Source organism: Nothoprocta perdicaria, unplaced genomic scaffold, assembly GCF_003342845.1.
Source record: "Nothoprocta perdicaria isolate Ctin4 unplaced genomic scaffold, notPer1 scaffold_6, whole genome shotgun sequence".
Classification (NCBI taxonomy): Eukaryota; Metazoa; Chordata; class Aves; order Tinamiformes; family Tinamidae; genus Nothoprocta; species Nothoprocta perdicaria.
Genome location: NW_020455865.1, coordinates 4,378,937 through 4,403,937, shown reverse-complemented (window position 1 = coordinate 4,403,937; position 25,001 = coordinate 4,378,937). Strand labels below are relative to the sequence as shown.

General features: G+C 41.5%; 1 protein-coding gene across 2 annotated transcripts in view; it reads left to right on the top strand.

The window, feature by feature from the left end:
* Positions 1–23,698, top strand: part of GPR107 (G protein-coupled receptor 107) — a 33,719-nt gene extending 10,021 nt beyond the window's left edge. The window contains exons 9-18 of one of the 2 annotated variants that reach the window (XM_026049523.1): positions 333–466; positions 971–1,046; positions 2,068–2,141; positions 2,687–2,804; positions 3,732–3,862; positions 6,110–6,153; positions 13,919–13,968; positions 14,711–14,794; positions 15,605–15,729; positions 21,057–23,698. In XM_026049523.1, the coding sequence (XP_025905308.1) occupies positions 333–466; positions 971–1,046; positions 2,068–2,141; positions 2,687–2,804; positions 3,732–3,862; positions 6,110–6,153; positions 13,919–13,968; positions 14,711–14,794; positions 15,605–15,729; positions 21,057–21,153 (933 nt within the window). In that variant the 3' untranslated portion in view covers positions 21,154–23,698. Of the gene's footprint in view, positions 1–332; positions 467–970; positions 1,047–2,067; positions 2,142–2,686; positions 2,805–3,731; positions 3,863–6,109; positions 6,154–13,915; positions 13,969–14,710; positions 14,795–15,604; positions 15,730–21,056 lie in introns of both variants that reach the window. The other variant, XM_026049522.1, reaches the window with a different exon arrangement.
* The last annotated feature ends 1,303 nt before the right edge of the window (positions 23,699–25,001 follow it).

Genomic DNA, 25,001 nt, shown 5'->3' with positions numbered 1-25,001 from the left:
GTGGGCAAACTCTAAAGTTCAATACCTACACCAACAGTTATTTGGGAAAAATCACTTTGGCATTCAAAATTATGTTCCATAACTCTCATACCAGGGGGAACCTCTGTCCTTTTCTGCTTTTCAGGAAAATTATTGTTGTAGGGAGTAACTTGCAAAATGTTTTGTTGGATGAAAAATTGTTTCAGAATGAAAAAACAAAATGTTAGTAGTCTTATAAGTTTCAGCTTCAGGAAAGTTAGCTTTGAGAGTGAATTTGATTTTGACTGTAATTGTTCATGCAGCACTTAAGCAAAATATTTTCCAACTGTGCACATAACATCTTTAATATTCAGATAGAAATTACGGAGAAGAATCCTGAAAGCTACCTTTCAGCGGGTGAGATACCACTGCCAAAACTTTACATTTCTATGGCTCTCTTCTTTTTCCTCTCCGGGACTGTGTGGATACACATACTTCGTAAACGCAGGTAAAGAGACTACTGTTATGTGAGTAAAAGCATGAACTTAGTTCATTAGACCTTCTTTGGGGTCCTTCTGTTATTGTGCATAATTCAGTGTGAGACTGAGTTCCTGAACACTTAATCATACTTAGTCTAAAGTTCACTTTGAGATCTGCTTATTTGACAATCTGCAGTTCAATTGGTCGCTTGATATATGATTTAGGCATAATTGAAACGTGTAACTTTCAGTCTTCTGAAAACATTTATGATCTAAATGTATAGGATATTCTTAAGAATTTTTATTTAACTTAAGCATTTAAAATCTTGTAGAACATCTGGTTGAGTTTTTCAGGATGCTGTGAAAATTCAGACTGCAGCATTTGGTAAAGAAAAACCTTTCCTCTAGTTGTTAGCTCCTCTTGGGAGTTGCTATTTGGCATTTATAGATGATAAAGAAATACTGTGAAACTAATATTTTTGTGCTGGCTCTTGGGTGATATTTTTTTTTCTTTCTTTCCCTTTCCCCCACAGAAATGATGTGTTTAAGATTCACTGGCTGATGGCAGCCCTTCCTTTCACCAAATCTCTATCCTTAGTATTTCATGCGGTATGTATACATTTGCTGCTTCGAGTTGCTCAGCTGGAAAGTAGAAAAATGGAATTCAAGGCACGTTGTAATACAGAAACCTATATTGCAGTAGGAATATGTGTGTGTGTAATCTTTCCTATCAGAGCTTTGGTATTGAACTGCAGATGTTTGGAAGTTATTCATTTTTTCGTCATCGAATTCTGACTCTGAAATACAAATACACGATCTGAAATACAAGTGAGAATTATAGCCTGAAAGTGGTGTGGCAGCAAACATATGTGAGGAGTTGAATGAGTCCCATGAATTTCAATGTTTCAGCCACCTGAGGCTGACATGAAGACATGAGTTATGGTGGTGGTGCTGCAGCTTAGGTAGGTACCAGTGAATTGAGACCTTGCCGAATGTCTGAAATTCAAGGCCATGACCTTAGGTGACATATTATGCCACGCTGCAGCAGCCCTAGCATTACACAGGCTAGGCTTTAACACATTCAGTACCCAGAGTCTCCATTGCATTGGCTCTGCCTTTCTACTTGAAAGATCCTGTATAATAATGGCCAACGTTTAATCCTGCCATGTTCATGCCAAGAGTGATCTCTGCCATCAAGTCTGTGCTGGGATAATTGCCACAGGTTTGAAGTAGTTAACACTTCTAAATCTGGTTTGCAGTGAATCTAAAAGTAGAAAGACTCTAGTCACCTAATGCAAGAGAGTTTAATGAACGAATGAAGTTGCCGTGAATGAAGTTGAATGCACTAGATCAACAATAGTTAAGTGTGGGAGCTGTGTAGGAGGGATGTAGAGCGTATAAAAGGTGCATACACCAACACTTGAGAGAGAAAACAAGTGGAAATTGCCTTATTGCTGCTAAAACAAATTAGAACAGGTTGGGAGGAAGTACTCTTGGATGTAACAGAGCTGAGTTTATACTTGCTGAGGAGAACTCAAGTTTGAAATGACTGTCAGAGCAGAGTTCTTTTAATGGATGGGGGCTCGTGAGAAGTTCTTATAAGGTACAACGTTATGTTTTTTCCTTCCAGATCGACTATCACTACATTTCTTCTCAGGGATTTCCTATTGAAGGCTGGGCTGTTGTCTATTACATCACTCACCTGTAAGTATGTCAGAAGATAGTTCAGTAGATTGAAAGAATCAAACTGTATTTATCTGCTCTTTCCCCTTCAACAAGCTGGGAAACTGCTGATTCTTTGGCACTGAGTTCTGAGTGACAAGACATCAATCAGTCCCGTGTGAAGGGGAAAGCTCAGCTTAAAGGACAGCTGCAGACAGATGGTACTTATGTGGGTGGAGGAGTAAAAGAAGAAATGCTTTGCTTTTCATTGTTTGCACTAATATTCAAGTATCTGATTTGTTTATGGTGTGAATGGTAAGAGGGTGCAGCTGTCAGTGTTTTCTCCTGTTCACTATGGTAAATGAATGACTCCCCTAGGAAAAGATTGCCTGTATTGACAGTTATGAATGAAGTCTAATATTGCTGTGATGCACAGTTGTAAGCTAGTACATCTGCTTCAGTTGTAGGATGCACTCATCAAATTTGTAGACTGTAGTGCAGTTGCTTGGGTCACTGCCTTTAGATGACCTGGGCAGAAGGAATATGATGAAATAAGTCTCTCACTTTGGTATCTGCTTCTCTTTCAGCCTGAAAGGTGCTCTTCTCTTCATTACTATCGCCCTCATTGGCACAGGCTGGGCTTTCATTAAGCACATCCTCTCAGATAAAGACAAAAAAATTTTCATGATTGTCATCCCGCTTCAGGTGAGGACCAAGTTGTGTCAAGACTTGCTGTCTTGTGGGAGAATGGAAACTGAAAGCAGGGGACCTGAATCAGTAAACCGTACAGTTACTTCTTTCATAAACCTATCAATTAGCCCTTACTGCATAAATTAAGGTAGAATTTCTCAGGGAGCAATGAAAAGGGCCAGAAGCTACTGCTCTAATTATCCCACTCTGCCCGCATGGAGTATCTGATCATAGTGATCAAAGTGAAAAATGCTTGCTGTAAAGTAGATATATTGATGCTGGGGCAAAACTTGGGTTGCAAAATAGTCCTGAAGTACTGAGCAGAGATATTACATGAAAGTTGTCACTTCTGAAATTCTTGTTCAGTGGACTTTAAGGAGGGGAAAAGCAGACTTGCATGTCCCATGAGTCTGAAGGAAATATTCCCAGGATAACTGAATGATAAATGCCTGCTTCCTACTCCAGGAACTATAAATAGGAGGATGATACTTGTATTTACTGTAGTACATGAAAACAGAAGGATGTTGTTAGTGCTTGGGGCCCTTAGAGTTAGAATATGGAGTACAGAACACTGTTGATGATCAAACTGAATTATTTGCTCAATTTAGAATAATATTTTTGTTTTGTGCTTGCTGTCTGCATGCATGCGGAGTCCTGTTTCTGTATTTTCATAAATAGATTTTCCTTTTATCTCTACTGGTACAGTAGATTCAGCATAGTATATAGCAGAAAACTATTTTAATGTCAGCAGAAATGAATTCCAGTCATTTTTTTCCCTGTAAATCCTGTGAAGATGCTGCTGAACATGTGATTTTGACAGAGATGCAGAACTATTAGTGTTGCTACTGCATAGACTGTTGCAAGCATGAGACAGCTTTTGCAGAATTGAGAGCCAATATCTATTCTCTTCTTGGAAAGCATCTGGAACTTTTTGTCCTGTAGGTACTGGCAAACGTGGCATACATTATCATAGATTCAACGGAAGAGGGAACGACTGAATATGGACTGTGGAAAGAAATTCTCTTCCTGGTAGATTTGCTGTGTTGTGGAGCCATTCTGTTTCCAGTGGTATGGTGAGTCCTTGTGCATGACACACAGTTGCTGAGCCCTGATCAGGCTGTTAGCCTGACTGCTAATCAGGAGTCAAGGAACTGCAGAAGCCAAGAAAATGTCAGTCCTTTGAAGAGTCAAGTATTCTACTAATCTCCTAAAATGTATTAGTCTTTTTATAAATCCTGTATTACGGAAGGGATTTCATTTGGAAGCAAGCAAGCTGTCTGCCTCGGTTAAAAATTATGTAGAGCTCTAATAATGGGCATCAAATTTTTGTACTTAAGTGCAAGTTTCATAAAGGCTAATAGGCAACCATGTGATGGTTTCTGCGAAATGACCTGTTTTTCTATCTCTTTTCATCATTCAGTGGTGTTTATTGATTCTGTTACAGTGCTAAAGGGGGCCATAAAGGCTAATTCTCAACCTTTGAAAGTAGAAACAGAACCAAAAACAGAGACACGGAATTATTAAGTTAGAGGGGGCAATTTAGAAAGTGTGAACAAGACAGTGCAAAGACTATTGGTGCTTAGCTGGAACTCTTCAGAAGTGCTGAATCTCTTGTATAGAAACCTGGAATTTTGCTTTGCTGAATGAGTTTGGAAACTTGCCTACAAAGTTCTAAAACAGTAGTGCTATCCATGCCCAATGCTGCTTTCGACCAGAGTAGCTGCATATTTACTTGATTGTTGTAAGAAATAATCCCGCAGGGACCACTTCTCTGCCCTTCCTTCCACTCTACTTGGCAAGAAAAAACGTTACTTATATAAAACTCCACTAAAACACAGATAACTCGGATAAATGCTATTGTTAGTTCTTGCCAGTTAGAACATTTATCTTCTAATTTCATTTTTAGGCTTAATTGGATAAACAGCTGGATTTAGAGGAGGCATTGAAGGAGCTTCTGGCTACATTAGTTCATAAATACAGGATATTCTTTTTCTTTCAGTAACTTATTTTTCTGTAATGCAGACAGAATATAAATGGGTGTATAGTAAACATGTCATCACTCTTGTGTGGAGTGGTTTCATAATGCAAATATATAAACATATATGTGTACACACTCATCCAAATAAAAATGCAGGGCACCTATAAATTCACATTCACTATGCATTTTATTTGCATATAATGCATTGTACTCTAATTTAGTATATATTTATATTTGCTTATACATATATTTGTATATAAAAAATGCATTTATTGCTCGGTAGATAGCAGTAAGCTGCAGCTTGGCTTAATAATGTGGGTTCAGCTGGACTTGCCTTCCTGTTTATTCTGCGTGAAGACCAAACTACACAAAGGCTTAGTGGCCTTGTGCCAAGGTGGTGAAACGTCTACCAAGGCATTTGTGGGTCGGTACCCGCTTGCCTTTTCCCTCTCACCCCATGAAAACCCTCTTTCTGAGGCTGAGCAGCAGTTCTGAGTCTGAGAATATCTGGGTGTAATTAAATAATTTCAAGAAAACTTATTTTTATTATAGATAGCCACTTCTTTCGTTTGGTAAAGATAGGGTTAGTCACAGTTCCTACTGCATAATGCCCCATATGTCCTGCCTAGTGTTAAGCTGCTGCAAACTTACAGCTGCTTTCTGGGAGGTATTGAAGGACAAATGCCTTTTGCAGACTGTGCTATAACTACTGCTAGTGTGCAACGAGCGTGCCTTCATTTTTGGGATACCCACCTAAATTGGCAGGGAAGCCTCAGACCTGAATCCTGACCCTTTTTCATGTGGGTAGCCTTGCAGCTGGTGGGATGACTCATGAGAGCAAGGTGACTAAGACTTGGCCCTTGAAAATCCCCTCCTGCAGGGTGGCTTCTGTTACATAAGCTGCCTATGTAGACATGCAAGCTGTAATCAACTATTTAAATGAAAAGAGCTTAAAAGAGCAGTAAGATGCCAAATGCTTGGCAGAACTTGGAACAGGAGCTCAGCTTACTTGAACTAGTGGAAACATTATGCTGGAAAATGCCCCAGTTTTTCGCTGTGCTCCCTGCCTCCCACAGAGCTTTCTGTAGGCTGAAGTGAGCTCTAGCACGTTGCTTTTTTAATCACATGGAGATGCAGATACTTGAGCTAACTGCCTGACTTGGAGATGGGGGTGATATATGTGTGCATATATATAAATATATATAATATGCAGTGCTAAATGCATTTAATTAAGAAGAAAACCCAAGCACAACAAGTTAACAGAGCTGTCAGAATTCTACAGACTTGCACTGAAAAGGAAGTGCTAAAATTATAGTTAATCTAACCTTTATTTTTTTTTTAGGTCAATAAGACACTTACAGGAGGCTTCAGCAACAGATGGAAAAGGCAAGAAATCTAATTTTCTGTGTTGTTCTACTTTATGGACAATGAAAAGTTGCCAAAATATGAAGCACACACTATTAATTTAAAACATGTAAACTAAAATTCTAAGTTTGTGTTGTCTGATTGTCACATTGCCTGTTTTCTTGTAGTGAACCTCTTGGAAACTGACCCTTTTCATACATTGGCTTGACTCAGACATATAAATCATTTTCTGGTGCTCAATGCTCTTGGGTTAGACATAATATCTAAAGCAAATCATCTGACAATTTTGCTTCTCTTCTCACTGAAATGTTCAGAAGCAGAACTAGAAATGAATTCCAGAACTGCTCTTTATTAGTTGAACCAGATCACGTTATTTCTCTTTCTTCAGACAACTGTCCCAACCAGGAAGGAGGGAATTAAGGTTTTATATGCAACAGAACATAAATTGTTACACATTCTTTGACTTCTGTGTTTGTGCAGCATCTTAAGGGATTGCTTGTGTACCAGTGAGTTGTGTTTAATGGAAATTGTTTCCCAAATTGTTTTACACTGGAAAGCAGTGGAAATTACGTGATGGGTGACAAGTCAAACCAAATGCAGCTTCTGTAGCACCTGCTTTTTCCCCTCATCCTCTCAGTTCTGAAATAGTTCATCAGCTCTTGGTTTGCAGTTGGCTGCAGAATCAATGCATCAAGTGCAGCGCTGACTTCCTTGGAAGTGAGCAGCATTTTTAGTGTTCTCTCGTTTGATGGCTGACTGGTCTTGAAAGCTCCGCTTGGAATCGGTCCCACGTTGGCTCCTCCTGGCTGTTCAAACCCTGTCTTACCCTTTTACATTTGTCTCTCCTTCCTGGAAATGGCCTCTTAGGTCTGCATGTTTCTTCCAGCCCTTCCTTGGCTTCTGGTGAGATGCCTGTGTGTCAGTGAATGTTAATTCTCTGATCTGCCTGCATGAAGTGGAAGGGTGGGTACAGAGCTCGCCTCTATACAGGCCACAGATGGTGTCTCTCCTAGCTGTAAAACTGAACAATGTTTAGATGAACCCAACATGTCTAAAATTCAAGACTGGAAAAAATAAACTATTAATTTCTACTAGATATTGAGAGGTTGTTACTGATAATCTAACATGAATGTTGTTATTGATGGTTTTCTCATCAACGTGTTTATACTGATCCAGTGTCTTTCTAACTGGTTAAATTGTTTTGTCTTGCCCACCTCTGCTATCCTAGAGTACATTTACTTCTTGTCAAGATATTTGTCTAAACTTGAAGTTTTTTGAAGCAGGATGGCTTCTTCCAGACTGAGGATTTTGCCCATGTAAGGCCTGAAGCTAAAGCCACTGCATGCAACCACAGTACAAATGGGTCAGTCCTCATGCACCTGAGGCAGATCTGCTGTATGGCAGTGGGCTTTGTGCCTCCTGTTAGTGCTGAGATTTCAGTGGCTAGTGCATGGATCTCTGTGGCCTTATGGTGATCAGATAGTCCTGTGCTTGACACTTCCTATCACAAGATGGTGCTATGGAGTTTTCTTACTCCTTTCATTCAGTTTAATTTGAAATCAAGGCTGCCAGCATCGTGGGTGTTCAACATTAGAGGTGCTTGATCGGTCTGCTGTTAGTGATGGGCAGAGTCCAGCTTTGAACAAACCTAGGCCAACTGCTGCCTTCTCATCCTGAAGGACATATTGTAATGCATATTAGTGGTAAAAGAAAAAGGTGATGTGAAGAAATGAATTTATCTTTATAGCTAGTCAGTTGTTCAGATTTATCTCTAGGACCATTCCCTTGTCCTCTGTTTTGGTACATGTCTGTTTTGTCTGGATAACGATGCTTGATTGTGGAAATTCTGCAAGCTCAGTAATTGTCTGCTGAGAAGAGCTTTGTAGATACCTTATGCGGCATTAATAGTTAAAGGATAGCAGAAGAAAATAACTATTCCAGGGAAAAATGTTGTGGAGACCGGCCTGAAATGGTAGTCACGAAGATGGGGCACAGTGTTCTTAAGGTGTTTGGAGGCTGCTGCTAGGAGCCCACGAAGAGCAGGCAAACAGAATGTGACAACAGAAGCAGAAAGTTGCCTGATTGCATCATACTGTCGCTGCGCCGGGTAGAGAAAACTGAAGATGACTTGGTTTGCGCTGAAATAAGGTAAAATGGTTCATGTTAAGTTTATAAATGGATAGTTTTGACTGGAGCCATATGCTCTTAACTCTGTAGGCTACTTTTGGAAACCCTTTTCTGCAGTGGATTCTTCTCAGTGCCTTACCTTTTTACAAGGAAACCATGGTTAGCATTGCCTTAAGCTGAGTAGCATTTGGTTTTTCTCCCACAAATGACAATACTTCTCTCTTTAAGTGGCAAAAACTAGTAGAGCCTTTCACCTGCAGCCTAATTGTCACACTGCCTACCCTGTGATTGGAGCTGACTGAATCTTGCATCCACGAACACAGTCCTGGTCAAACTGCCTATTGCTTGCCAGGATTTATTGTCTGTTATTACCTTGGAGGCTGCTTCTCTATTTCTTTCACACAGACTTCATTAACTTGTAGGGTATCCTGGGGAATTATATACTATAAATTCAGTAGCTGTTTTTCCTAGCACTGGATCTTCTTGTGACCTCCTCGGTGTTGAGGAGGACTAAGAAAAATGGCTTTCCTGGGTCCTTCAGAGCTATGAGCCCTGGGACTTTACAGCTCAATATCCCACAGGGTCCTGACTGTCTATCTGTCGTCTTTGAGCTACTTCCCAACCTGTCTGTCAGGAGCACCCCCCTGGGTTTAGTGCAGCCGCGAGTGCAGACTTGACTAGAATAGGAATGAAGTAATAGGCTGGCTTGGCTGCTAATCTTATAATCTCCGTGGTAGCTGTGCTTGCTCTCGTCCCTCAAACTAGCCAGGTACAGTTATTTAAGAGGCTTGTAAGTGATAGCGGTGACTGGGAATCACTACCTAATGGTCACTTAAACTTTATTTTAGATGATTTTTCTGAAGGAATGGACCTAAAGCTGTAACTTATCCAAGCAAACGTTATATGCAAAGGTATTATGGATTGCTAGTGAAGAGCAGGCATGTGTTTGATCTGCTTGTTTGCTTTTTTTCTTTGAAGATGATGTTTAGCATGAAAAATGTCTGACCTAAATAGGCTTCTTGTCCTACACAGTAATAGGTCTGAATATCCCACTTAAATTATTTTAAATTTGCTGCCGTCTGACTGCAGCGAGTGCCTAGCTGCACCTCTCCTGGCTTGTTGCTGTGTCCATCCAGATAGGAACGTGCCTGTTTCTAGATCGGCAGTGCAAATGTCTTGCAGATGGAAGAATATTGGCATTGCAAACAGAGATGGACGTGTTTGACTGGAACACTTAAATCTGATCTAAAGGTGTCATGAGAAAAGGTAGAGATGATTTGAGTAAACTCATGTTTGCTTGAGCCTTGGGTTCCTGATCCCCGTACCCCTTAAGCAAAGGCTCCTCTTGCATATTACGTCTTCTGTTGCTTGAAAGCTGGAGGTACCACTGCAGTTTTCGTTCTGCCTGTAGCTCTGGGCGTGGGGAAGGACGTGGAGGTTGGCGCCTCCTGGTCACGGCCCGTTAGCGCCTCTCCTGAAGCACTGCAGCGTGTTGAGGCTGGCAGCAGTGCTGGAGGAAAGAACTGCAGCATGTAGCTCCCGGGCAGCATCCTCTGTGCACCATGCAGTGGGCAAACGATTCACGTTTCCACCTTTGCCCCCTTGTCAGGAAAAATCATTCCCTGTGCTCAGCATCTTCCCACTTCCGTACCAGGAAAGCGCTGAGCAGAGCCCAGTCCTGTGTGGTGCAGAGGCTGCAGGCGATGGCTCTGTGCAGGCTGGTTCTAAAACAGCTCTGCAGCTCCGGGGAGGAGGAGGAAGTAGTGCAGGGCTAAAAGTGCCCCAGGCAATACCTGAACATCTCAAATCTTCATGTCAAGCTTGGTGATTTAAGTGTCTAGATCTCAATAGATTGCACTGGGAAGATGCACACTGAGAAATAAGGAGGCATGTCAGGTTCCAGGAGCATCAAATAACATCCAGTAGTATCACAGATAGCTACAGGGTGGACATAGCAACTCTGCTATTGATAATTCTGCACTTAAGAGCTTTTTTTGACAGTCATGGGGAGCTTCTGTGCCAAATGGCTAATGTGTTTCAGGAAATTCAGGGTTAACCAGTCTGCCATCCTCTTGCACATGAGGAAGTGTGAGATCTTACTTGCACAGAGAGTTACTGCATCTGTTGGCTTGACTTCTTATTTATGGCACAGGAATGCTTTTAGGAGGAGTGCTCTAGAGATTATAGCTCATATTTTTGTGGGGCTGCTCTTGTAGCTATCCCTTGTGGTCTAAATCTATGTATGTCTTCATGCTTCAAGGGCTTTTTGAAAACTTTAATTTATTGTTTGGTAATTACAAGATTTGCATCTCAAATACAGTAGAGCAAGCACCGCAGGAATATTTACTGGCATTTCAGGGTGTTCACTCTAGATGTATTAAGGCTTGTCTTTAGAAACTGCTTTGTCTGAGTTTGATCTCCCTGTGCCCTTAGCTGCAGTCCTCTTATTGTTAGTGCATACACATTGTGAAAAAGTCAGATATATCCATCAAAAAACTATTGTCTGCTGGTGGGCAGGGGTGTAGTTGATGATCTGACCTCTCTACCCGTCCTCTAAGCTGTCTCAGCATTTTGAATCGACATAGTTGGCAATCTGGAAGAGAGTCTCCCTTGCAGACCTTGTGGTCTGCCATGTTCTGATTAATGCAGGTCGGGCCGTGCAAGTGCAGCCTGTTTAAGTAAATGGTGATAGAGAGGGAAACAGAGAGAAACAAGGTATAAATATGATTGCAAACAAGGAATCAAACCTTCCTCAGAAGATGGCTTTTTTTCTTTTTAATTACCGTGTGAAAAGCGGAGCCCAAGTAAGCATTTGTTTGTGAAACTTCTGGTAGAGAGTCTCTGCTCTTCTTTTTGTCCTACAGTTGAGTACTGATTCTTTGAAGAATGGTTATCATGTGCATAACACTTACCCAGCCTCTGTTACGTGCTGTGGTTGCTGCTGTGTCATCACAGCTTTACAAATTGAGCCTGCAAGTGATTCAGGTGGTAAGTGACAGCTGCTGGCCCAGCCTCTCCTCTTGCCAGAACTGAACTGCCAGGCCGGGTGAAACGAAATGTTGAAGTCCAGCGTGGCAAGAGTCACCTGTTACTTCTTGGGACACATTCAGGCAGTAAAAAGGCTGGGCACAAGCTGCTAATATCAAGTAGTGATGATTTTAGACTCTCCTGAGCTGTACCTTTGAGGTGTTTAGAGAAACACAATTCCTAGACATATAGTAGCATGGATGCTCTTGTCCCCTACAGGAAAGCACCCACTTGATGTAACCAAGTAAGCCAGCAACTGGAACTGGCTCTCCAGTTTTCCTACTCAGTCTTTTATTCCTCCTCGAGTTTAGCCATTTGAGATAGCTAAATGTAGTTTTGCCCACCTGTGACTCTTCTGTATTGATTATACTGAGGAGTAGGTGAGACTGCAGAGCTGTGTTGCGTCAGCTGAGGGGTGACATGGTGGCACTGCAGTTGGCAGCCCCATCTTTGGCTCCACTGTCCCTTCCTCCCATGCTCTGCATGAATCAGAAAGAAGTGACTCCCCATGTCACTCAGTTGCTGCCTGTAAAGCACTTGTTGGGCTGGCGGTCTGAAACATTACTGTTGTGTTGGTGCTTCTTCCACTGCAAAGCCTGGGAATCCTCAGGAATTCCAGGGAATCCTGGCCTGTTATTGCGCCGGTTGGTGGTGATACTTCAGAACATGAATGCATTGAGTTTAAAATAGATCCTTCTACGTACAGTTCTGTGCGTGGTACAGGCTCTTTGTGATAACGCTGCGTGTAGTTGCTCTTTAAAACAACATTGTTTTTTTACTTCAAGAGCTAATTAATTTGTCTTGTATATTTGCATGCTTTAGTCTTTCTCCAACTGTATTATGAGAAATTCTCAACATTCAGTTGCCTGGCAGAAAGTCAGACCCTTGAAAATCTCCACGTTTCTGCTATTTAAATATGAGAAAGTAGCTTCAGGGAGGGGAGAAATGAGGAAGTGGGAGCTCAGCTAATGTCTTAGAGCTGGCTTAAGTACTAAGGATTTGGTTAGATTATTGTTCTTACAGGTCTCGGCATCTGTAGCCCAGGTAGGAGCTCTTTGAACTTGGCTGCCCCTACTCCCCAAATGCAAGACTGGAGCTTGGACAGTGTTTTCAGGACTCCAGAACTGCACAGGAGAGACTGTTTCTGTATTTAGTGCTTAATAGAGCAGTCCAAAAGGTGGTATCCTTTCAAAAATGCAACCCAATCTTGCAATGACATATTGTCAAAACCACTCAACTACTTTACATCTATCTATCTGTCAGTTATCTATGTCTTAGGTTAGTCAGGTGCTATTGTTGTGTCCAGTGGAGGAGGGTTTATATCTGTCTTGTGGTGTCCATAGCTGTGGTCTGTGAGAACTGTTCTAAGTTTGGAGAAGTGAATCTCTTGACCATTAGATAGCAGATCATTAGAAAGCAGGTTTATAACAACTTTGTTTCTATTTGCTTTAACTTATGGAGTGAAATCTCTAGTACAGCTTCTCTGTGAGTGGTGCATTTGATGTTGCCTTTTCATATGAAAAATTTCCATGTTCTTTTTACAGCATGTGAAGCTGTTAGCCCTCCTCATCCTGATGCATAATGCTGTTTTCCCACTATTGGAAACCTGGGAGACCTTACGTGAAAATACACAGAACCTTTTACGAATCTGCTTTTTGTAGTTGGCAGTTTGAGGGAGTACAGGTGAAGTTAAGCACAATGTGTTGCACTTCTTCACATGATAAACACTTAACACATAAGGCAGGTTTGAAGGGAACACCAGTAATTATGTGCCAGCATTGTCTGACTGACAGCTTGTGTTCACTGCCTCCAAATTTATTGCCTCTCTCTATGCTGTCAACATATCTTGGACTCTTTGCATCTCTAGTTGTCATAAGAGCACCAGGGGTCCGTGTCTGTAATGCCTGACTCCCAAACCAGAGCTGACAGCTCTTCCATGTGGTGTTGACCTCTGCTCATTCCCATCAGTATATGCCGTGTTCCTCAAGAGCTGCTGCAATCTGCCCAATAAGTGCAGGTTAGCCTGGAGCCTTTGCTTACATGGTTTGACTCAAATGTATAGGTTTGCCATAAGAACTCTTTAGCATGCTCCCCATTTCACCTGTGAACTATGACTGAGGTGTGAGGATGGAGGACACCGCTTAGGTGTTAAAATACTTCTGCTGCTGTTCAACGAGGTGCAGTAGTTCTGAGCTCTGATTAACTTTTAGGAAATTGCTGTTTTCTGAGAACATCCTGAGCTGCCCTGTGCTCTGAATGGCCCCGAGATAAAGCAAAAGGCCAGGACTTGTGGCAGGAGTGAGCAAGCAGTGTGTGGTTGACTGTACACGTAGTCAAGATAAGCATTAGATGAAGTTTCCTTGCAAGGTGTGTGTGTGCAAAACTAGGCATAAAGGTGATCTCGTTCATTTGGCTTTTAAGAGGGGATTTGTGCCAGTCTAAGCATTGTCCACTATGAAAATAAACCTGGCTGTTGTTTCACAGGGCACCCAGCAGCAGCTTGTGGGACAAAGCTTCCAACTTGGGATGACTTGTTCTAGTCCTGTCCATCAATTTACGTTGTAGACAAGCATCAAAATAAACTGCCTCATTTTAACTAATCTCCTAATCAATTTTTGTGTTCTCTTAGCAGCTGCCATTAATCTAGCAAAGCTGAAGCTTTTCAGGCATTACTATGTTATGGTAAGTATGAAATTTGTAAATACGTACACAGATCATTTAAAAGCCTTCCAGGCATTTTGGTGGATTAGTTGTTGAAAGCTGTTTTAAGTAGTGGATGGGGTGGAGATGTTCTTAGTTCAGTGGCAGTTCTGTGCTTTGATATCTTGATCAACTGCCTTACAGTTCTCAAAGTAACTTCCCTTCTGTACCTAATGGTTGCATCCTTCTGGTTGTCCTTGCTTTCAGTTATTTGTAATGCTTACTGATTTCCTCTGAAAACAGCTTGAGCTGCCACCTAAACTGATGGGCTTGAATAACATATTATAAGCTCTCTAAAAATTAAACGTGGGATCAAATGGTGCCTTGAGATGCCGTTTTTGATTAAGTCAGTGGGAGCTGTGAGCATACTTCCCAAGAGACTGTAGCTGCCTTAATGGTTTCCAGCAGCCTCATTTTAGATTCCCTCTTACCACAATAAGGGAAATAAATTACAATTCTGATTCTCAAGTTTCATAAAATCCTAATTCCTAATTTAGAGTGGGAAAGCACTTTAAATATTAGTAATAGCTTGAGTCATTTGGATGCTCAACAAGCAGCAGAGCCCTCAGTCTATATCTTCTATGTTTATCAAGAAGTGTAATAAGGCTAATCTGACATAATGAGTTGTCTGGGAATTGTTTGAGCTATTCCCCTGGAAGAGAGGCTCTGCAAGGATGATGATGCTATTGATCTTGCTCAGACTTTGTCCCTTTCCCTCCCACAGATTGTGTGTTACATTTACTTCACACGGATCATTGCAATTCTCATAAAGATTGCTGTTCCATTCCAGTGGAAATGGCTGTACCAGGTATGTGTCAGTAAAGAAAAATACATCCATCCCTTGAACTTTAATTATTCTTTAATCTTTAAATATAACTGCACCCCCCAAAGAAATCCATAGTTTATTCTCCATGTTGTCATAGAACTTCTCAACATAGTGCTGTGCCCCATCTCCTCCTCATCTTTAGCACTAATGCACACGGGATGTTAGGAATATATTTTTAGTTTTGTGTTTGTCCAGCAAGACTGCCGGTTTATACATGAGATGTCTGAAAGTAATTGCATTATTGATTTTAGTCTTTCAGTTTAGAAATGTCTGAAGGAAATTAATCAAGAACATACAAAGGAGAAAAAAAATAGTCAGGTTTGCCCTGTGTAATTGAGGCCCCAGGGAGCCAGTGAAATAGGTTTTTGCTTTTCCATTTACAGGCTTTATTTGCCTAGTGACTTTTAAATACTTGGTTTCTTAACGTATAATCTAAGTAACTGTGCAGGGAGTCTTTGGAATACGTTAACTGTTGGAAGTACCAAAAAAAAAAAACTTCGGGATGTATATATTTTTTTTTCCTCATTTAAAAGCCTAGCCTTGCCTTGGTTACTTAAAAGCACTGGAATGATGGCTAGAATTGTAACTATATTTAAAGTGACAAGGAAAGCTGAAAGAACAAAGGGCTTTGACAGCTTTCAGCCTGAGATTAATGATAACAAGATGGGAATTGCCATGTTCATTGTACAGGCTTCTTGGCCATTAAATCTTCAAGCTTATGAATGAGGAGAAATGCTTTATGACAGTGAAGGATTACAAGAATAAACTTCAATTTTGTGTTTTTACTTGCAGTTGCTAGATGAAATGGCCACTCTTGTCTTCTTTGTCCTCACCGGGTACAAATTTCGTCCAGCGTCAGACAACCCTTATCTACAGCTCTCTCAGGATGACGAGGATGATCTGGATATGGAAGCTGTGTAAGAGCACCCCACCACATACACTTTATTTTTAACCACTTTGCTTGCTTTCAGGAAAGCAATGCTTAAAAACAGCTTATTCCGTATCTGTAAGAAGTCCTTCTTCAAAAAAAAAAAAAAAGACTGCTATCATATTTAAAAATAGAGGTGTCTGTTAAACAACCAGAAGCTTGTGATATACAGGAAAACCCGAGCTGGGTATTGCAACAGTGGGGATTAAGCTGATAAAGCATTTCATGGGGCAAGACATATCCCTCTGCTTCTTTCTTTATCTGCTTGGTTCTTGATGCTTGTGTAGAGAAGGGCTTTGAGACTGGCTGAAAAACTAGCCCACTGCACCCAGCTGTCACCCAGAATGAGGAATAACTTCAGACTGTTCCTGGGAGATCCGTAATTGCAGTGGATGTAGATGACTTAATCTTCAGAGAGAAGACAAAGACTTGCTGGCTTGGGTTGCTGCACTTTACTCTTGTTTTCTGTGTGATCAGTGGTAGGAGCTTTTTGGGATTCTCGATTGTCTTTAGAAACAAAGATCATCTTGCAAAGTGCGTGATCTTTCCTTATTTATTTATTTTTAAAAATGTGGATTTCAACTAGTAGGCAATGACTTTAAAATCACTGTCACTTAAGGATCTTTAGGTGGTTTGCATAGGAAGTTGGTTTCAGTTTGGGTGCTCGTAAACAGACATCCCCATTAGGAAAGTGCTCTCTGAACTGGAAGATGTAGCACGATTTGTAATTGCACAAAAGTGACTTTTTTTTCTTAGGAGATCACCTAGTAGAGTGCATTTCAACTAAGCATTTTACGTAGTTTTTCATGGCTATTAATCTGGCAGCTTTCAGATGATGTGGTAAAGTCATTAAGCTGGCAAAAGTGCTAAATTTAAGATAATCTGCCAGGAGTAACAAGAAAGTGTAACAAACTAAGCGATTTACATCTTGTATAGCAAAAGAGACCTTGCTCAACCTAAGGGTCAGAATTCCTTGTGAGCTTTTCTCCTAGCAAGGCATTTTGCTCTATGCCTTGGGAGTTTCCATTGTGGTGCCCGGTGGGTTGTTCCCAATAGCCTTGTTGGGATTCTTGTCTCATTCATTGTCAGTGTCCTCCTTCTGGAGACTTGACGGGGAATAACCTATGGAAAAGTCCTGTTTTGCCTTCTCTAACTGCATTAAGGAAGTTGATTTTGCACATATTTGCAAAGCTTGGTGTATACACATTCTGCGATAGGTGAAGCACTGCCGTTAACGTTTTAAATTTCTTGTTGACTTGGTCTCGCTGGTCCTGTTTTTACTTTTATAAATATTAAATGTTGTTTTTGTGGGGAAGAAATATCAAGGCTTATTCGAGCAAGTGACTAAGTACTTGACGGCATCCTGACTAACAATTGTTTGAGTGTATGTTTTGTTTTCCATGTTATAAAATACCCACTTGTTTTCAGAAGCTATGGCAGAAAGTAAAAGCCTGCAAATTTCAAACTTCATGGTATTCTGCCGTGTCTGATTTCCAGGTGAAAAGCAAAACCGTTTGCTTTATGGTTATTTTTCTATCCCAGAGTTTTTTGTTAAAATCAGGGTTTTAAAACACTTGCTGCAGAAGCATTCATTTTCTTTAGACTCAACACTTCTATGAGCCAACAGTAGGGAGAGCTGAGGTCATCAAGCCTGTTATTCAGGCTTGCTTAAATTTCCAAGCAAAAAAAGAGGATGTTTTAAGTGCAGCTTTCTGGTTTGTGCCTGTTTTCAGAGTACAAACTGTACAATTCTTGGGCAGTGAATGTAAATATTGGTAAGGACAATGTGTAAATCTGTAGTGTTTCATGAAAATTGAAAAACTTGCGTGTCTCAGAGGCAACATAAGATACAGATTTTCCCTCTGTCAACTCATGTAACGCAAAAATATAAATTAAAATCAGTGGAAGTGCCTTGTAGCAAGTTTGCAAAGTTTCTCTTGCTTGTTTTAAGATAACAAGCCTCTGTCTTACATGTAAGTTATAGCTATTATAGGTCTCTCTTCCCCTTTATACCATAGAAATTGGTGGCGAGTATGACTAAACTTGAACTAAGGACCCGTCTGTTCTTTTTCAAGTAGGTCAAGAGCTGTTCATCATCAAGCAAGTAGCTTTCTGTGTACTCTCTGCTGGGCAGCCTTTGGAGCCTGTTCTGCCAATCTGTGGGCACAGGGCTGACACTTTGTTAGATTAAAGTGCTCTCCTTGAAAAGGTGCAGCCACACTTGGCAGAAATGGTTGCCAGGCTTCCAACCCTGATATTGCTTTTGGGACATGACCACTAAAATCTAAACAGTACCAAATATATATATATATATATGTGTGTGTGTGTCTGTGTGTATGAGGGGGTGGAGAAAGGGAAAAGGAAGCATTTTGGTTTCCTGCTCCTGCAGTAATTATTCCATTAGCTCACTGTTACTTCCAGTGTCAGGTATCAAAGTGGTCTGCTTCAAGTCTGGGTTGAGATGATGTTCAGAAACACTTGCAGGGTGAGGATATCCTCACTGGAGGGAGAACTACAGGAAAAGCCATTAATGGTTATGTGTTGGATTCAGTAAATCTTACTGAGTGCATGGAGACTGTAATTATTTTGTTTTTCTTAACACTCAAAACCGCTCCAACATAGTTACTGATGTGGTGGCGCTGACCTATGTTTGCTTTATGTGCTGGGATCTGGAGTTTCTCTTTGCATGATGAGGCAGCCTATTCGGTGCTGAGACTTGAGTCCTGGTTGCTTGCATTGCTGTACTTGCTCTAGGTTGTGCTTCACGGCAGATTGATTCATGATGTTCTCCGTTGGAAGTGATTTTTCTTCACCTAACACATCTTTCCCATGCTGAGATCAGCTGCTTTGTTCAACAGCAGATCAGTTTTCCCTCCAGTTTGCAGTATCAGAGGCTTAAAATGTGCTCTGTGCCTTCCAGTGCTCCCTGTAGGATTATAAAATAGGAAAGGAGAGGGAGGCACTGCAGTGGGAGACTGCAAATGTTTGTGGATATTTAGCAATCCCTTGCTACCTTGTACATAATGCAAAACAGTCAAAACCTGAATTTCCATAGCATGTGCAACTATACAATGCAGTGTTCAGGGAACTGCTTTTCTGCCTCATTTATGGTAGGTTTGTTACCTCTGACATTCACAAGAATTCTCTCTAAAGAGATAATTAGTGAGAAGACTTATTGTATTTTAGCTGTCAATTTATGGGCTAGAAATGCAGGTCAATGAACTGCATTTGAGGAATATTTACTTGCAGTGTTGCAGGTCAGAACAGAACTTGTGAAACTTTAGAGGACTGGAGTGAGAATACAGAGTGCTTGACAGTGCTGTCCTCCTTACAGTACTGGGCACTAACGTTGTCTGAACTGCTTTTGGGAAGGAGAGGAATTACCCATTGCATGTGAGCAGTCTTAGGAAACAGGATCTCAAGAGCTGCACTGTTTGCTTGTCATGAGACAAGATCAGTGCTCATAAGATGGATGCTCTTCAGCTTTCACTGCTAAGGAATTCACCTGTTCTGTGAAGATTTTCCCAGCACTTTTCTGTCAATGTGAACTCTCTGGTAACAAATGATCCAACTTTATTTGACTGAGATTTTCAATAAGTGGCCATTCATCCTATCCTGCTCTAGGTAGATTATTCTTTTTACTCCAGTAATATCAGACCATCTTTTTTTTCCCCTTCTGTTCTGGATATGGAGTAGATTTGTAGCTGTTCTGATGTACAATGCTAAAATCTATACCATGTACCAGGAGAGCTCTTATGAGCTTTGAGTCAAGTGTTGGGACTGCTGTCATGTCGTGTAAAACACCTATTAGTGAATCCCGGTATGTCTGCTACTTCACTGCCATGGTAGTGGCTCCCTCTTGCACTATGATCCATTGTAATCTTCAGATCTTCTCTGAAGAATTGATACTTAGCCCTTTATTCTGTAATTAGGAAGCTAATTATTTCTGAAGAATAAACTTTGTAGTTGTTTTTCTGCCTTGCCCCTTATTTTTTCAGACCCCTACTCCCATTTGCCAGGATCCTTCAGAATTTGAGTCCTGTTTTCAAATATTGTAGCTCATGGTATCTTGTGCGGATTTAATAAGCAGGTTCTCTATTCCATTACCCAGGCAATTACTGAAAATACTGAGCAGAAATGAACCCAGAACAGGCCTCTCCGGAACAGTGCTTAATGTTCCTTTGTTTTGACAGTGAAGCATTAAGCACATCTCAATGTACGCTTTTCCAATTAGTTATCCAGTCACTTCTGACACTTCCATCAAGTCCATGTTTCCCTAGATTACTTCTGAAAATGTCACCTGTAACAGAGGGAAATACCTCTGTGAACGGGGAGAAGTTGGGAGGTCTACTACATGTTTTCTCACTTAGAAAGCTTGACATGTTTTCTTTCTGGCAATTCTACTTACTGTTGACTACTTCATTCTTTCTCCTTTAAGCAACCTGCTTCCTTATTTTTTTCCCCTTTTTTAATTTGGATAGAGAGTAAAGTTAGTCTTCTAGAGAAGTACTTGATCTGTACTTCTCTATTGCTTTCTTTCTTTCCTTCCTTCAACATTATAACAGTTTGTTTTTTATAGCAACAGATATAGAAGATACAGATATAAAAGAATAAAAGGATACTGGGCTGAAGAGCTTTTTGGGTAGCCAGGGTAGTTCTGAGAATAGTGATAGTGTTTGGGCTGGATAAAGAGCTCAGTTTGCCTAATGTTTGAACAATATCATGAGGCTTTATAGCTCAATGGTCAGATTGTCATGACAAATCCAGGCTTGGATTAGTATAAAAGGGATGACCTCTCTATTCTGTTATCTTGCTGCTCATTGAGTAGTGTTGCTGCTAACAGGATTCAGTGTGCATTAAGGTGATAAAGTTGATTTATCCAGCAATGGATATCCATCGATGGTATTCATCGTATGAGTTTTTGTGTGGTGAGTTGGACCTGTTAAAAGCATAGGAAATGTGGAAGGAAATGTTTAATATATAGAACTAAGGGTGTTCAGTTGTACAGAAAGGGTTTAGAAGCAAAGTGTTTTGTAAAAGGCAGGTGGTGTCAGTTTAGCCGTTCCTGCCTGCTCTTTTCTCCTCAAGTATGGACAATATTAATGCTTATTTTGTTGCGGACTTTCTAGTGCTGTGCTGCTGATGTTAGCCCCAGCTTTAGAGAAGGAAGCTGAAGCATGTTGGAAACTGCTGGGTCTGGGTAAAGAGACCCTTGAAGGGTTTGTTGGGGATGTGTGCAGGAACACAAGTCTGAAAATGGGGATGGTGAAATGGATGTCACAGTTGAATTTGTTTTCTCTTCTTTTTTTCCTCTAGGGTGACGACTTCTGGCGTGATGGAGGGCATGAAGAAGGTCAAGAAAGTGGTGAATGGTTCAGCAGAGCTCCGGGGCGAGTGGGAGAGCACAGCGTGATGGACTGGACTAAGGCAGCACTTTTGGAGAAACTTTTTTTAATTTATTAATATTACTCGCAGTGGAAGGGGAGCAACTAGCACTTCCCGACACTGAAACTGCGGACTGGGGTATGTCTAGTGGGGAGCAAAGCAGTGCAAAAATCTAACTATTCCTCTGATCATAAGAAAATGGGATATCTTGGGACCCGCAGGAGTGTGAAGCTTTCCTAGGGATTTTGGTTAGGTTATTCTTTATTTCTCCCCACCCTTTCTGGATCAGTTATTCTAAATTGTTTGCAATTGCATTCTTCAGAATGTATTATACTAATGTGAAGAGAGACCTTTAGTGTGTAAGTAAAGTATATATTTTATATAATGCATATATACACACACATGCTATGTAACATATATGCTGGGAATTACAAAGTGTCACAGAAGATAGGAAAACGAGATGTAAGTATTTCTTTTTTATGAACTTTCCTTCAGACGTGGACAAAATATTGAAAAAGACAAATTAATAGAAACAACTGCAGAGAGACTAAATGGGGCTTTGGATCAGAGGACTCTTGCCACTTGTGTGATGAGTGGGGAAGTTAGGAGGGACTTGTCTAACCTGTGCAGATACCCACCTGAACATGCCAGGTTTTCAACTGGGTTGCTATACAGGAAGCAAGCAGCTGTTCTCCCTTAAAAGTACTAGCCTGTAGTGCAATAAATATTAGTGTAAATTCTCCACTAATGGAGTTGCTCTTTATTCACACCCCCCTGACAAGAAGCACACAAGGGGGTGTAAGATCGATGCTTGCTTTTTAGGGGCCTGCCTTGCTACCTTAGACACTGAAATTCAAACTGTGACTCAGCACTTTGATCTGCATTATGAAATATTTTCAAGGTATTTCAGAAAGCACACTCCTTTCTGGCACTGTGTTAGCAGTGCCAGAATCTTCACAGGAAAATTCTGTCTTGCAAACCTCCTGCAGCATAAATCTTGGTTCACCTTCATCTCTGCCTCTCTGAATGGTCACTTGTACCTTTCTGGCTGTGTAAGATTAGTGATATTGCTGTCTGAGATGAGCTCAATTGGTCAAAAAGGAATTGCTGTCAAAACCATGAGACTGCAAGTCCCAGTCGTAAATGGTTCTGTCGGAGGGAAAGAGGGTTATGACTGGAGTGCTGTCAATATCCAGTAATATGAGAGTCTTAATGATTACCTGCAAATTTGTGGTGGAGTCTTGAGACGTATTGCAAATGCCATGTGCATTTTACTTCTAGTGCTCTGGTTTTGCTACTAAGGCAAACTGGTGCCTCTAGCTATAGCAGTTAGGCATAGCAAGTTATTAATTTGGGGAGGAACAGGCCTGGAGTTGTTCCCTGATGTAACAAAGGATAAGCTTTAAGGAAAAAGAAAAATCAAGTCCGACTCTGACCCTCTGAAGCCTTAATCTTCATGTGGAAACATTAGACATAGATGGTGCTGTCAAGCAAAGTGCTTCTGTCAGGGTGACAGGATTAGACAGCATCAGATAGCTCCCAGCTGTGCCATCATCTCTTACTAACTGGTTAGGTTTTGCTCCCTTTTTGTCTGAAGGGACTAGATCTGAGTAACTCATTAGAGGATTCCATGTTGTTTAATAAGTTTAGAAGAAGGTTTCTCTCTTTGGAAGGCTGAACCACTTAGTCTTGAGCAGGGATTGTAAAGCTCTAAAGTGAGCAGTCTCTACTTGTTCAAGACCTGCTCTTTGCTGTTTCGCGCTGTCACTTCTCTTCCCTGATTCCCCTGATCGTGGAAGTGGTAGAAGTGAAACTACTTGCTTAGGTATCTGAAATTGGTCCCTGTTCAGGAGAGGGGGAAAAACAAAGCAAAATTGCATGAGAACAGTCCTCTCAATACAAAGTCCTCTTCTGTATTTTCCTTTTCAGCTGTAATGGCATAACAGTCAGAGCAGTGCTGGTTTGACTTTGGTGTCCTTGTCTTGCAAAGACGCAGCTTTAGTGGAAATGGAGTGCCTGTGCTACTAGAAAGGCTGTTGGGGGATTTATGAGGCTTTTAGACCTTCTCTATGAAGGATTCTTCCGCATATTAAATAGTAGAGATGTGGGGAGCTGGAGTATAAACATGTAGGCAGTCCCAACTCATCATATAAGACCTCACTTCAAAATAAGACCTGAAAAGCTGATCCTTACTGATCCTTATGCAGTTACTCTGTCTCATAGAAAATGTCATTACCTCCACCAAAAGGGCTTCTCGTATGGACTCGAAACTCTGTTCAGAGTAGTCCATGAGAGACTTGAAATCTGTTAGTAGTCAAGTAGGCAAGGCAAGGATTTTCTGTCAGGAACAGAAGTGCAATAACACATTCTTAATCTAGATGAGATGCTGTCATAGAAACTGTTAATCCATTTTAGGAATGAGGTGTGAAACTCTAATGGGTGCAGCTCTTCACCCCGAACATCAGTGGCTCTGCTGGGATCCCGGCGTGTGCCACGAGCTGGTTCCAAACAGCTGGCTATTCCATACCTCAGCATCAGTGAAGCTGCTGAGGCGGCCAGTGCTTTGTACCTTAGTCTCAGGTTTCTTTTTTATACACGATTTTTTTGCTAAAGTTGTGTACAGTGTAGGTTTACCTATCGAATCCCCGGCTCCCTGAGTCAAAGGCCAAAAAATGAGTGTTTTCTGTTATCTTGTCATGAAAAGCCATGGTAGGACTTCAAAAGCGTTTTTAGAAGAGATGTTTCCATGTTCAGACCTGGGGTTAAGCAGTCAAACGTACAACCAGCTTCAGCTGACGCTTGGTGCTGGGTGCTAACCAGCAGCACGACAGTGAACTAGTTGGGCCTAAGGATTAGTAAGGGGGGAAAAAAAGAATATGGGTAGTGGGTGGGAAAAAAAGTGATGGAAGGTTCTTACTGCAGCCATTTCTGAAGAAATTCCCCTTTTTTTCTTGCTGTACAGTAGTCTTGGGTGCAGATTAGAGAAGGATTCTTCAGCGCTGGGGTGGAGGGGATGGCTGCAGATGCTCTCCTTGCAACCAATGGGTGCTGCAGCAGAAGCACCAAAAGGAAGGATGCTCCCTCTGTGTCCCTCCCAGGGCAGTCCCACATCCTCAGGACTAGCAAACTCATTGCTAGGGAGCAGCAGCAGCAGCTTAAGGGCTCACCAGGCAGGATAATCGCAGCGCTTGCCTTGCAAGTGCTGACTGCTGTGCATCTCAGAGGAAGCTTTGCCTTTTGAGGGGAGGGAAGGTGGAATTGCTGCTTAGGGCTGTACAGCTCCCTGCCATAGGGGCTGTCAGGCTTTCCTGTCTCCGCGTTTTACTGAGCTGAGCGACCAAAGCAGTCAGCCCGAGTGTGCAGCAGTGTAACCGACGGCAGTCCTGGAAAGGCAGGTTTGGTGCAACTCAGAATAAATGGCTGTGAATGCAGTTACACGTGTTGCTGCTGAGGAGTATTCAGCACCCTCTGCAGACTGAAAGGACACCAGCTCGCTCTTGGGTTGCAGTGCAGTTTATGCCCCAATAAATCCTCATTGATGACATGCAAATGCCACTGATCCACTCCTCCCGCTGTATCTGTTCCTCAAGCCGTCTTCCATAGGCAACCTCCTTGCAATGCAAACGCCGGGCTCTTGCATTCGTCAGGTTTGAAAGCGTTTTCCTTGATGGTTTATCAAGAGGTGTATTAAAAGAAAACAAGACATAATGGGGTCAGAACAGAACATTGCTGCTGCTTCCTCCAAATGCAGCAGTTCTAGCTGAAGAAGACACATGCTGTCCTATTAAGATCCTCTTTCATGTTGCCGTCTCGCGCAGCGTGTCATGAGCTGTGCGGTGCATTGTTCAGTGCTTCTCTCCAGCTGAGTGCCCTGTT